We start from the raw sequence: 14,945 nt of genomic DNA, 5'->3' as shown, positions 1-14,945 counted from the left end.
AGAGGGGGGAGGGGGGGGGGGGGGGGGGGGGGGGGGGGGCAGAGAAAAGAAAGATGAACAACATAGACGGAGGAGTGAAGTGTGGCACAGAGAAAGTGTTCGGTGCCACAACCCCAAAACTGGAGGTGAACCTTTTCTGGGCAGCTGAAACAGGTGAGGTGCAAACAGTAATGCAACCGACTCCGGCTGCTCACATACTCCTGGTTCCGATGAGAAGCTAGCACTTCCTTTAAAAATAAATGTAACATCATCAACATACATACACAACTCCTTTACACATCACCTTGTCCTAAGAGGAAAAATTATACATAATTGTGGTTACCTGCTGAGATCTAAACAAATAAGATACTTAACCTGGACCAGAGACCTATTTGCATTAAAATAGCTAAGATGTTGGATTCACAACATTACATTAACACAGGTGTAAGACAACCACTACATTCAAACCTGTGATCCAAAAAGCAAACAGGGTTTGGCTGGACAATGAATATTTGGGAGAAAGATCAACACAGTTTTTTTTAGTGACAATTTAAAACTGATGTTCAGACATTCTGAGACAGAAGTAAAGCAGAAGCACGGAAGGGATGGGGCAGTGAGTAAGGGTAAAGTCAATGCAAAGAACTGGGACGGTCATTCCACATCACCCGCTGGATCCTGACATTTGATATATACCACAGCAAGCGTGAGATATTCTTGCTCTACACACAAAACCAATATGGGTACAACCGAGATACGGTGCTAAACTGGTGGCTCTTGTGTATGGAGCCACTACCTCTGATTAAAATAAAGAGAAAGAGGCACCTAATCCCACACATCAATCCTAGTCAGCAGGTTAAAGGTGCCTGCAACAGCTTCTGCCAATTCCCATGGTTTGGCTTATTTATAATTATCAGTCCATTCTGCCTCTGCATTACATTTAGGAAAACAGAAGCTACCGCTCCAAACAAAAAACGTATGGAGCTATTTCAAGAGAGCTACAGTGCGTGCCAGTCATGTAAATGTGAAAACTGCAAAACAGGGATACTGCAATTATCCAAACCCCAAGCATGGAAAAACCATGAAATTTCAGGATTATATTTAAACATAACTTGAATATGCTAATATCCTTAACTCGGCCCTGATGAAATACTAGAAGAAAAGTAGGTCAAAATACATGGAAAAACCCACACAGGTGTTTTACAAAGCAATCTATTCTAACTGGGGACAGAAACGCTAAAGCACTGTAATCCTGCTCAGACAGGTCTGCAACCATTTTTCAGGGCTACTGATGGAGTACAGCACAGAAATTTATCCTTTACCCTTTAGAATTATAACCAAGTGACAACTACCTAAAGGATTTCAGTGCATTAAAACTAACTATTGAAGTTAAATGATTTGTTTATATAGGACAGAGTTAAGGTTGGTGATATCAGAATAAATATTGCGACAACATAAACAGCTTGGAACAACTCTGGTACTCATTTTCTTCAAGTTAAACATCCAGACTAAAATGAAAAAGGGTAAACTCTGTCATTCCCAATGTAGTGAAAGCACTACAATTTGATAAGCAGATACATCAGAGCCTTGCCTCCAGGGAAGCCTCCTTCACTTCGCAGATGGGACAGTGGGACTGACCACGAAGTCACCTGTCAGATCACACAGCGGGTCAATTCAAGAGCGGATGGAGATATCCTGGGAGGAGTTTTATGGCTTACAGCTGTATGACTGAGTCCGGACTTAGCTGAGCCTAGAGCAGGAGCCACAGCCTCAAGCAAACTTCTCTCTCAATCTGCTAACCTTCTACCGCTTGCCCACATGCTCTACTTTTCCTCGGTACTATTCACTTTATCTTGCCTCCCTCCTATCACAACAGTATCTTTTTCTAATTTGCCTCTAAATCCTGATTGTCATCACCTTCAGTCCCACTGATGCATAGGAACTATGCATTCTCTCCTCTTCCTGGAGCGTGAACTGATCTTCACAAGTTTTCTCATGTGAAGACATTTCTTCTTTGTGGAGCCTCAGGAGTGAAATGCACAAATACAGATAAGCTGCAACTAGGACTTGGGTCACCCTACAGCATGCTGAGCAATGTTCCTTTTTTTTAATTGAAGAGGGCTACTTAGGGTGGTTGCTTCCTCCAAATCAAAGATCTGTACAACCACTGCTTCGTGCAGCATCTTAAACTAAACGGCCTCCCTTATTCTCCAACACTTCCAATTCTCCTAAAGCAGCCACAGGGTGAAGGAAGAAATAGCCCTTGCTTGCTTGTTCTGCTCTGCAGTTCCTTGGTAACTGGAGGGAGCCCAGATCCGATTACCCTAAGACAGCACCTGACCTTGAGAAAATAATTCCAGCTTTCATTGTCAAAGGAGCAGAGAGAGACATTGGTGCTGTCATGAGCTGCACAGCTCAGACATGGGTTATCTGCTATGAATATTTCAGGACCTTATTTTCCCTGGTCGTAAAGTAAATGCAAACTAGTAACCTATTTCATACAGGTATCTAAAAACTCACTGCACTCATGTTTGCAAATGCTTTCTGGAAATGGCCTAAGGAAAAGCAAAGTAACCATATTTTTAATAAGTTTGACTGGTGCACCTAGCTGTCATTTTTGTGCCTGATTAGTGGCAATAGGCAGTTTTCTATTTCTTTCCAAGCAGCTGCTAGAAGAGCTGCAGGCAGATGTAATCTGGAGACTGCAGAACTCTGCTCGCTGTCAATTTCACACCAGCATTTTACTTTCTTCTATCCCCATTTATTATTAATCTGTATTTATATCTAACTCTAGCTCTTAGTTAGCCTTTGCCAGAGGCTTAACCATTAGACGTAACTGTGAGGAAGGAGGGGAAAGAAGAAACTGCCATAAAACAGGCTTTTACCACTCCATGTAATTATGGGGAGGTGAGAAACCATGCAAAGCTTGGGCTATTTAGGAAGACAACACCTTGCACAGTAGATCAGACCAGGTCAAGTCTCCTTTATCCTTAGTGCTAAATATGACAAGGAAACGTCCCTATCACAGAACTTTCCTTCTAATCATGTTCAGTTCCTACTTTTTACAGGGCTTTATATCCTCTTTTAAATTTCTATCCATTCTAATTCAGAGGATGTTCTTACACTTCCTGTTTTCTGAATCCGCTAAGCTCTCAGGCTCAGTAAGACCATGTCACATTTGTTCCAAATAAGCACTGTATAAAAGCATACATTTTTCTATCAGCTTTCCATGCATTGCCTTTAAATTTAATATTAAGAACAAGACCACACTCAATTATGAAAAGATAAACAGGAGTACGTGATTCACTTTGTTCTCTCCAAAGTAAACAATTTTAATTTAAGCAGCAGAATTAATACCACTTATTTTCTACCCATGATTTTCTTTTTAAGGCTTCAAATCTCTTTTCATCTCTTGCCTATTTCTTTTATCCCTTTTGAAAAGGGCTGAACAGTGTGTTCCAGGTGAGACAACACCATTCATTTAATGAAGGCATTCCATTATTTTCCAGACCATTCCTTACCCATCCTGACAATTTTGCTCACTTGTTTTGTTCACTTTACTGTAAATGAGAAGCCCGCTCAGTGTCATCTTTCCTTTAGAGGTAAGATGAATGTAATTCATTGCAAAGACTGCCCATAAGTTTTCCAAAATGGAGACAAAGATGTCACATATACATGCTGTGTATGATAAAGTTTCCCACAGCAATGTGAGAGGCATTCAATTTATTGCACACTTTCCCCAAATGTTCCCATATATCCAGACAGCCTGCAATCCTAAGAAACACTCTAGGCTTCAGATTAGATTCTTCCCCAAGTCTTCTCCAGCAAAAGTGGCTTCAGCAGTCTACCCGGCCAAAGCATAGTATCATTTTACTCTGCTTGACATAAGCATTATTGTCTTTAAGCATCCAGTCGGAATGGGAGCGTCGTTAGGAAAACAGAGAAGTCATCTTCCACTTCTTCAGTATTCAATCATAATGAAGGCTCTTCAGTGTTCCTCCTCCAAACCTTTTCCTTTCAGAGAAGCCAGGAATCTAGAGACAAGAAACGTAAGTTGTCATGTCAGAATCAGCATGAGCTCCCGCTAGCCCACATTCGAGTCCCTGTTACCAAGCCAACTGCAACTATGCCTTCCTCTTCCACGCCGCCTCCAGAATCAGGACTAAAATGCTTCAGCTTACTGCTCAAGGAGCACCATCAATTAAACGAGATGCAAAACTTGAGTATGGCTCATTTGTTCTATGGAGCTCCTTAAGGCTTTTTGGCAAGGGTTACAATGAAAGCCTTAATTTCTTGGGCAAATCCTAAACCAGTTAATTACAGATTTCAAAGTCCGTATTTCCCCCCAGATTCAAATGCATACAAGAATTTCTCCTCCATTCATTTTTAAAACTATTAAATAGTATTACCAAGTTCTATTAAACAGCTGTTGAGACTTTATGCCTTCTAACCTGAGACAGCAGCCCTTCACTGGTAGTTGAAAGTACGGTTTTATCAATTGCTGAAAGCTTTAAGAAAACCATCAGAATAAAAGCGGCTGCAACAATGCAAAGGATTAGCACTCCTGCTTTTGCAGCCAATCTGTAGACACTGCTTACACCGTGACAATGAGTGCTTACAAAGAAAATCTACTTGAAACCATCAGAAGCTTCTCTGGCTTAAGGGTATTTCAAACAGATTTGCAAACCGATGCACCTGTGAATCCCCCATAAGAAAGAGATGCACTGCTTTCTAATACCATGTAAGATGTCTGTCCTATTGGTGGCATCATAAAACTATTTGATTACAGTCCAGAATAACTTTTAGATATCTAACTGCACACAAGCAGAAACAGCAGACCCAGTAAACACATCCTCCCAAAACAATTCCACGCTCTCTTAGGAAATACAGTATATTAAAATGGAAGGCATCAACCAAGCACTACAAATCACGCCAGGAGAACATGGGCATGTATGGATGGTATGGGATGAAAATGTAATTTACAATACAAAGTAGATTGCTTAGGTTACATACTTCATTGGTAAACTGAGAAAGCTAAAGAGCTTACCCAAAATAAAAGTCCACTAAAAAAACACAAGCTAAATTTAGTTAGGGTTTTCAGGCCCCAAACTCAAACAGATATGCATGGTATTAATTCAGGAATTGTTTTGTTCATCTCTGAAAAGCAATCATCTCTAAGGGTAAAATCAGGCAGATTTTGCACAAAGGTTCGTCTCATCAAAACTGCTTTGGGAATTCGAAAAGGAAAAATGCAATCATTATAACAAAAAAGTAGCAGGACACCATAGCTAAAAACTTATCTGCTTTAGCATTTTTTATATCAAAGTCACTAATTAAGAGTAACAATTATTTATCAGAGATCTGATTGAAGTTGTAGCTACAAACAATTTGAAACTTATCATTCTTTTCATCCTGAAGAAGTCTGTAATAGAAATACCTCAAAACACGAATGATCGAAGAGACCTATCGTAGAAAACCCACAAATACATCGTAAGATTTACATTAAGTAGATAATTTCAAATAATAACATTAAGAGGTCACAACAAAATCTCCAGTTCCCATCTGGATTTTCTCTCTTTAAATATGACAGTCCACTACTTGAGATTTGTTTTAATCTTTTGAGCTGTTTTCAGTGAGGCAGATGAAAGTAGTCATCAGAAGGCTGTAATCTTTGGCACGTGGCCATGAGAAATATACAGTTAATCCCTGGCTAACCACTAAAAATGATCAAATAAGAAAAGTAACATTCTTACATCATGCATGAAAGACAACCAGCACACAAGCAGATTTCTGCATTAAGCTATCATCCCCATGAAAGGGAGACTTCCTTTCACTAGAATGTGGGGAGGAGGGGAGAGGGGAGGAAAAAGGGCATCATGCAGAACTGAAAGAGGAAAAAGCAAATTTATTTTTAAAAGGCATAAAAAAACGCTCAAAGTAAGCATTTTGTAATTCATGACTATTTTTTCCCCACTCTCCCTAAGGGGCTTTCAGCACAGCTACATCTAATGATACGTTCAATTGTATTTCAGTGGTGCCGTTCATGGTATTTTGCAAGCACCTCACAGATACGGTAAGTGGAACCTCGCTACTCCCCACATAGTAAACTGCACATGGGAAGGTGGGGGGCACAAAAAGTTGAAGCGGCCTCCCCCAACCAGGAGAGTCCTTTTGCTAGTTCTTCACCAGCTGTACTGAAAACAGTTAATTCAGCCATTTAGGAATTAATTACAAGCTGGTATCATACTGCCATTTTCCTTGTGGCTCCACTGGTTCTATGAAAACTACCTGTACAAAACATCAAATGCTAGTCCCAGCTGTGCAAAAAAAGCCTTTTCATTGACCGTCAGGACAGCATCTCTGGCCTAAATCTGCAACCAAGCAGCCTGAAGCTGACAGATCTGAAAGAGATCATATTTGCCCATTTTACCTCACTCTTGCAACTTCTACTATGTTAGCATACTTAATTATTTCACTGCCAATCACATTACAGACAAATACTTCTGCTGACAAGTCAGCCATTTTTCTGTCTATCCAAAACAGCTGTGCTCCCACAGATTTAAAAACTCAATTACCACCATAGATTATCATTTAAGTCACATGAAGCCCATGTTTAAAGAGGACTCTGTCAGCAGTTCCCATCACACAGGGAGAAACAAAACAAAAAAGGAGGAAAAATGACAAACCTGATTGCCATCTCTTAAGAAGTATCTCTTCTCTATGACCTGGGAAAAACAGAGAATGATCTCAGCTCGCACAGCATATGCATAACCTCAGATTCCAATCAACACTTCACACTGGGACAAGGTCTGAACCCATGTCCCCTGCTCCAGGCCTATTGCTTTAAGTGAAAAGCTCTATTACACATAGAAGGAGTTGCCACCTCCAGCAATTCTTAGTAAAGCTGTGTTATCCCCAACTTCTACATGTCTAATTTAGTTAGCCCTCTTTAGTAATGGAGGTGATGGTTTGGGTGTCTCCTTACTGCATCAGTGTCAGTTATTGCCACCCCTCTTTGCAGGCGCAGCAGTTCTGAGCACTAGCAAAAGCTCATTCTGCAGGTGCATAACAACTCCAGTGGTTCCGAGTAGCCCCTGGGCATAGGTGATGCTTGAGAAGAGGTAGCCTGACTTGCTCTCTGAGAGTGATGCACAAACCGTCTGTCCTGAAGGATACCTATGGAGGCAGTACTGTCAATCCAAGAATCAAAAAGTGATTTGTATCTCCCTGTACGACCTACGTCCTCCTCCAAAGAAAATTCAGGCCAAATTTCCTCTAAAGCATGATCTGTTACAGGAGGTGATCTGCTCCACTATGATCTTTTTGTCCAGGGGATGCTTAAACCAGAGCATTCCTTCTGTCATTTTCACAGTAGGCCTTGATGCTCTCTTGTGCAGGAAGGGAGAGTAATACGCCAAATTTCTTAATTCCTAAGGTTTGCTTTAACCAGGAGCAACAGAGCTAACCATAGTCTTGTAACTCCCCACATTACTACCTTAGCACACTGCAAACCCTCTGGCCTGCCAAAGGACTCCAAAAGCATATGCAGAGTGTCTTTGCACATCTGTGAGTTCTTTTTCATTGCTCCATGCAGATCAAGAATCAAACCTTCAAGCAGATCAGCTATTTTCTGGAGTTTCCAAAAGGAGACCAATCTTTGGCCTCCCCACACCTGGCTTGAACCAACTCAAAAAACGGAACGTGAAAGGAGCAGCTATCTGCTGTTCCATGTTCACGTCACAGACAGCGTTCAATACATAGAACAATAAAACATAATTTAATTGACTTGATTTACCTTATCAAAAAACCTGCTTAGCTTGACAGCATTGGATGAACCTGCAGCCAGGTAACGAGGATTGGTGCAATCCTAGAACACACAAAAGACAACAACAAACCAAGCACAAAGAAATCAATGCAAGGAAGCCATACACATGGAAATCAACATACCCTTTCCCCTGACACATGCACATGGGATCAGCTAAGGAAAACACTGTATATCTGCTGATTTCTGCTCCACAGTCATTTGAGAGAAAAGCCCAACTTCTGTTCTGTGAATCAACCGGAGAATTCTAAGTGCCCCGCTATGTGCTCCACATCGTCCTTCTGCCACCAGCTATACAGTCAGCTAATAATTTGTACAGGCTACACAGTGCTTGTGTGCGTATATACAAGCACTCACACAGCACATGTGTATTTTTATACATGTATATACACATTATATATACATAAAAAGTGATCTTGATGTTTCATTCAAAGATAGTCTGTGTCAGAACTAAGAACAGGGAAGAGAAAACTTAACTCCCAACCACCAATTCTAAGCTTCAGTGACCTTATCTAACACTGCCTGTACCTCCCTATAGTGAAACAAAGACAATCGTTCCATCAAGCAAGGGGTGTCATGTGCATGTCCCAGTCAAAATGTGCATGACTCCAGCATTACTGAGAAAATGTCCAAAAGCCCGATTTTTGTAACAACATCTCTACTTACTAAAAATCGGCATCATTCCCATATAAAAGAAAAACAACACTGGTGACAAGGATACTAACCAAATTTATCTCTTCGGCATTGAAATCCTCAGCCAAGAAAGCTGTTCTAGTCAAAACTTCATTCCGCTTAGTTTCTGGGATCTGATCCAGCTTTGTTCCTATTACCAGCAGCGGAATCTGGTTATCAGCAAACTGTTCACGGTCATAGTCACTGATGAGGGGAAACAAATACAATTCCAAATGAAGCGATGGTCATGTAAATGGGCACAGGGGTGCCATCAGCTCCCCTGTCCGTTTCAAGTAACGGTCATTTATTTATTAAGGGTCATTATTTATCTAAGTGAGAATGTGCTGTACCTGTAAATTAAGGAAGGGCTTCTGCATCTAAGTCACTACACAGGGATTGAAAGGAAAGCGAAAAGAAACCACAAGAGCTGCATTTCTTCTCGGCATAGATGAACTGCAGAAGAAATGCTAACACAAGCAGGAAAGAAACAGGAATTCCAGTATTGTACCAAGTGTGTGCAGCCACCAGAGACAGATCAGGGAGCTGGCATCTCTGAACATCTAAAGTTCCTACACATATACACTTTTTAAGGAGGGACAATGAAATAAATTGCAACTGTGAAACACTACCCCTTTCCACCTTAGATCAACAAGGGTTGCAGTAACAATTCTGTGGTGGCAAGTTACTAATTCTTCTACATTCAAGTAAAGGTAGCAACTACAAGCTGAATGCCAACAAGCTTTCATTCAGACATGAATAACGATCAAAGATAGCCTTTATAAAATAAATACTATTGCAATTAAATGTCCTCACAAATCCAAGCTCCAATCATTCCCCTCACACTTGTCTTTCATTTTTACCTGAACCAAGATCTCTAGAAAGTAATTTTACAACCAACAGCAACAACTTGACCAAGCAATTGCTAGTGGCTGAGCATCTGTCCCTGACAGAAGTTAAGCTTTTGAAAATTAAAACAATTGTGAAGAACCTGTATGTGGAAAAACTGGAGAAGTTTGCAGTTTATATAGTGCAAACCCTCTTTCCTTTCTCCCATGTTTCTACAGAAACACCTGTGTACCAGCACAGGCAGATAAACAATTGATATTCTTCCCACAAAAAGCTACCCCTTATTATCGCTTCCCTGCTCATGTGTGAGTTTTATCAATTATCTTAAAACCTCCTTGACTATGTGTATAACAGGAGCATGGAGATACAGGAGGAAACACTTGACAAGATGTTGGAAAGCTAATTATGAACATGCTGTTTAAGCAGAGTTTTCCAAGCTCTTTTTTAGCCACACTCCTGAAATAATTCCCTCACCGTCCAAAACAAAAAAATAATTAAGTGAACTTTCTCAGTCTTGGTGCATTGAGGGAAAGCCTTTTGGAACAGAGACATGCCAGCCCATGACACTTCCTGTACAAAGGCTTTGCATGTCTCAGTACGGACACACAAGACTTCAGGTATCAGGGACTGGACCCACTCTCACAGATGCCCCAGACAAATGAAGGACGCAGTAAACATCTTTTCCATTAAAGCAAGGTCTCTGCCATACAGTTTGGGAATCTACTGGCAGAATGGCCTGACTGGCAGTGTAAAACAAAAGAACAGTGGTTTTCTTTGATATCCATTTTTTTTCTTTCTTTTTGAAAAGTCTAGCCACATCTAATTTTGTATGGCCTTCAAGTAGCCTTAGGGATGAACAAAGACTTCCATAACAGCTTGGAATTACTGCGTCTTAACCCTGCACATATGTTTTTAACTCACCCATTTGTCACGAGAACTCCTGTTGGAGCGACATCTCTGTTGAGTGCTTCCAAAGACCAGCGATACAAATTCTGGGATGATTTCTTGTTGGTTAAGTCATGCACTAAAATTATTCCTGAAGTGAAAGAGAAGGCAGCAAGATGCTATTTAATGATATTTTTTTTTTCCTTATCTTACCAGGATGACATCTGCAGGTTCCCAGATATGTGAGAATGAAGAAAGGGAAATAAAACCAGTTCAGTTACAGTGAATGAGTAAAGCTGAAAATATCAGGATGCAACAGGTTTTTTAAAGCTGCTTATCAGGAATTGGATAAGAGCTAAGAGAAAAATCTCATGAAAGGAGGAAACAAACAGCCACTTCAGGGTTCAACCTGCAAGAGGCTTGCAGGCATTCCCTGATTCTGCTCTGTCTAGTCCTAATGATACTGAAACTCTGTATTACTGCAGCAGAGAATTTAGCCTCTCTCCATTTTACCTAATTGGTAAACATAGCTATCTTTTTGTCACACCACCTAAGAAGTTTAAAGGCTGTTTCTTTGTTTCAAAGCGTTTAGAGAGCACTATTGCTTTCCTGCATTTTCAAGAACTAATGCTACATACTTGGGGAGGTATCCAAAGGGGAAACAGATTCTGATAAACTTTCACAGTCCACCAAATGGCTGGTAGAAACATGAATTAATAAGATTTCATGTATTTAAGATTAAGCTTCTAGCATTTTTCATTACCGTGATCCTTCAAAATGTAAATTCTGAGATAGAAAAACAGTCAGCCAAACTTCCCAGCTGTGCTATTAACAGACACCCACTTCTGATAACCACAGTTCCTAACTCAATTACCAATTCCTGCTAGCAAATTTCTTCTATTTATTCACACCTTCTGCAACCTGTGGAATGTTCCCACTTCCTCCAGACTTCAAACCATCATTAATTCAAGGACAAAATGGAATTATACCCCTTATCTTCACCAGGATTCGTTCTCAGCACACTTCACAGCCCACAGGTGGAGAATACTTATTAATTTAATCTTTCACCTTAACTCCAAAGGTGCCACCCACTGTACAAACTATGAACAAACCACATTTCCACAAACATTCTCCACTACCCCACACGACTGTGCACAGACTCTCCTGTGAGAGTTCCCAGCATATCACATAGCCCTATTTCAAAGCATTTGTCTCAGTAACAGCATAAAAAGGTAACTCAACTGTATGTCCACCCCCAGCGTAGGGAGAAAAAGCCTGATACAACATAACTTGGCCTACGGTAACAGATTCAGAGGCACTGCTGCATCATCTGTGGGAAATGCTCTCCACCTCCAGACACTCTTCCTCGGTTCCGTTTTTGATTGGTCAGTTCCCTTATCTGCTTCATCGAAAACCTACACAGTTAGTTGCACCAGCAGAAAAAGACTATGTCAACATCAAAAAAGGGCAGGCAGGACCAATGACTACTCAAGGAAATGTTCCTCCCCCATTAAGGTCTGCAAGCCACAGCCTTACTGCCTAGTCACTGTCCTAGACTATCACAGTCCACATACTAGATGCAGGGACTCCAAAGCAGATGATCTGCAATCAAACCAAGAGCAAACCGTACCTAACCTTGTCAACAGCCAGGTCTCACTGACAGTCTGCACAGATGCTGCCACAACCAAACATTAACTGTCTTTTGATCTCAGGTTTTCAGACCACTGCAAGCCCAGAAAGCACAAGCAGTCAGGCAGAAGGAACGCGTTCATCTTCTCTTCTTAAATCAGGTCAAACAGAGGCAATTTGTGAGACAAGCTCTAACGAAGGAATTAATGTAATGAAAGAAACGAGAGCCAAGGCTAACTACCAAAGTCAACAGTTTTCATATGCGAGCTGCCCAATAATATCTTTTCGGCAGTGGAGATAAATAACTATTTTAATACATCATCAATTATAACTCAGACACATAAGTTCAAGATTTCATCTCCTAATGGGCTGCTCTAAGATATTTCCAAGTCTGACCCATACTCACTGGCATACAGTGGATGTGGTGTCAGAAAGAAATACATTTTTTTCATACACCAAAGAGGCTTGCTTTGAGGGCACAACTCAACTCAAACCTTATTTACAGAGGTCTGGTTAAGAATATAAGCAAGAGGTACCTACACACAGTTTTCCTCCTGGGAAAGGAGGAAGAAATAACTAGTTAAATAATCACAGAGCAAAAATGTTTATTGTATGGCTAAACACATTATTGAAAGGCCCTCAAATGATTGGGAACAAGAAATGAGAATCAAACAGAACATTTGAGACAAATTTCCAGAAGCGGTTGTTAATCTAGTACACATCTATTTTTAGTGAACTACTCTTGGACGCCAAGAAGTAACAATTGAAATACTGCATTATTAAGTTTATAATCTCTTATTTGCTCTTATTAGTGGTACAGATGAACTAGTAGGCTTTTAAGTCAGTATCTCAACTGAAGGCATAAAATACTACTTTCTATCTACAGCAAGTTGCAAGATTCAATTATTAAAAATAATTTGGGAAATTAAATGAGCAGAGGCATGATGGTTATCAGCACATTGCAATTTCATGGGAGAACAGTTCAAATTTGCCAGGGTAGGATATAACTATGAAAGGTCATATAAATTCAAATAATTATTTCCCTGCTGTAGGTTTTGGAACCAGACAAGAAAATATAAATCATATTTCTGCATGTATATCAGGCCTGGAAAGGTGAAGGCAACCTTTGTGTCTGCAAGTGTAGCTGGAAGGGACCTCACTGCAACTTCAAAGACTCCCTGCTGTGCCAGCTGCACAAGACTGAAGTGAAAGGCTGATGAAGCTCATCTGCACAGGTTTGCCTAAAATAGCTTTCCAGTTCAAAACTGCATCCATAAAATTCTGCCTACGAATAGTATCAGTTTTTTTTCCTGTATAAGTGTGCTGGAATCAGAAAAAGAGAACAATACAGCCCTCAACCAGACTTAAAGGAATCCTGCCCCAGAACCAAGAGAGCTCATAACAGAAACAGTGATAAAACCAGATTTACACCAAGCAAACTTACCGTTCAGCAAGTTATAAAATACTGCTCGTGTGCTTTTCACACTAGTGGCACAACCCACTGAACCTCCAACATCCCACAGCTCAATGTAGTAGGTCTTCTCTTCTGGAGTCCCTTCTTTGTAGTCATGGATCTGATGAAAAATGCACATCATACATAACCACAGCATCAGCTCACATGAGTTAATCCACACAACACTTACACATTCAGCTGAAAGGATTATTGTAATGGATAGAAATTTGTAAATTCTCATGTTGACACCATTTCAAATCTCTCAAGTAGAAGGGAGATGGAATGAGTCAAGCAGTGGCCACTGGATACCACAACTCTTATATGAGGTGGAGCTCGGTGAGTCAGCAGGCAGTATCCTTTCCACCTCAATATTAACAAACCTAATGCCTCATGATGTGCTTAGAAATACCATGTTGCTAAAGCAGATGAAAAAGTAAGGTCATGACTTCTTACAGTTGTTAAAACCCAGGTGGTAGTACTGCAAGAATATTAACATAGGTGACCACATCAGATTCCAACTGACCACATCTTTTTCATCTCCAAATTCTCATTGACTTCTCAACTGAATTAATCAATCAACAATTTTTGCCTCAGTATCTGCTAGATAGTTTTGCTACACAGTCAACCAGGATTGACGTGTTTCTTTCCCGAAACTTTGGAAATACATTTGAGCATTCTTCGAGGTGAAACTCAAAGATAAGACAGGATCATTCCTAACCTACGGCAATGCATTTCAAGGATAATGCAGCAAAGAGCAATGAAGGAAGAAAGCATTTATCACCACCCCATGGGGATTGTAGGTTGGGCCAAAAAACTATTAGATGAGTATCATCATTCCTCTAATAGCAGGTCCTGCAATAAGCAGAGGAAGAGAAGCAATCCTATGGTCACGCTCAGTCTCCTCAAATTAAACAAGCAAATTGTTTTTCCCCAGTATGTTTGCCTGACAATTTAGCTGTGCATTAATTGTTTCTCGGGGAAGTGTGCTTTAAGTTCTGTGTCTTCTGACTTAAACTGGCCGCTCCATGACTTGTAACACACCAGTGGCCACTGCAGTAAGGAGAGGCGCTACGAATGACAAGTATCTTGTCTGCTTTTGACAACCTTCTAAGGTCAAAACTTGCTCACGCAAGTGCTCGGCTCATATTTAATATTTTGCTTCAAAAGATTCTGCTATATATATATATGTATTTTGCTTCAAAAGATTAAGCTCTCAGCAAAAGAAAACACTGAAACACACCTTTCTGTGGCAAAAAGTAATGAAAAGAGGAAAAAAAATGTCGAGACCCTTCCCTTCCCTTCCACATTAAGCAAGGGCTACAAAGAGGTCTGTCACATCACCTACTCGAACGTCCACCGAGCAGCCCACTGTCCAGGACGGGTTTCCCAATACCTGGTTTTGGCATAAGAGGTGAACAAGCGACGATTTTCCGACACCTGCAAGTGCACACAGAGGACAACTCCTGGGAGAACACACAAGGGCAGGTAAAAAGGCCAAGAGGTGACGGGCAGAAGCACCAACTAAACGCGGATGGTCCCGACGGGGGCGGGTAACGGCCACCGGTCAGTGCCCAACGGCCGGGGCAAAGGGGGAAGGCGGGCAAGGAGCAAAGACCCGAGGGCCAGCGGGGGGGCTGGACTGCTGGGCCACGCGTACAGCAC

At 40.9% G+C, this 14,945-nt stretch overlaps 1 protein-coding gene across 1 annotated transcript in view; it reads right to left on the bottom strand.

Moving 5' to 3' along the window:
* Positions 1-3,683: 3,683 nt before the first annotated feature.
* Positions 3,684-14,945, bottom strand: part of RABL3 (RAB, member of RAS oncogene family-like 3) — a 13,488-nt gene continuing 2,226 nt past the window's right edge. Inside the window, exons 2-8 of the mRNA XM_009330304.1 lie at positions 14,629-14,720; positions 13,275-13,404; positions 10,238-10,352; positions 8,524-8,674; positions 7,772-7,843; positions 6,663-6,701; positions 3,684-4,010 (exon numbers count right to left, since the gene is read on the bottom strand). Of these exons, the coding sequence (XP_009328579.1) occupies positions 3,945-4,010; positions 6,663-6,701; positions 7,772-7,843; positions 8,524-8,674; positions 10,238-10,352; positions 13,275-13,404; positions 14,629-14,720 (665 nt within the window). The 3' untranslated portion in view covers positions 3,684-3,944. The remainder of the gene's footprint in view (positions 4,011-6,662; positions 6,702-7,771; positions 7,844-8,523; positions 8,675-10,237; positions 10,353-13,274; positions 13,405-14,628; positions 14,721-14,945) is intronic.

The sequence above is a fragment of the Pygoscelis adeliae genome, unplaced genomic scaffold, assembly GCF_000699105.1.
Source record: "Pygoscelis adeliae isolate BGI_AS28 unplaced genomic scaffold, ASM69910v1 Scaffold120, whole genome shotgun sequence".
NCBI lineage: Eukaryota > Metazoa > Chordata > Aves > Sphenisciformes > Spheniscidae > Pygoscelis > Pygoscelis adeliae.
The sequence above is the reverse complement of the archived record's forward strand: the minus strand, read 5'-3'. Positions and strand labels throughout refer to the sequence as shown.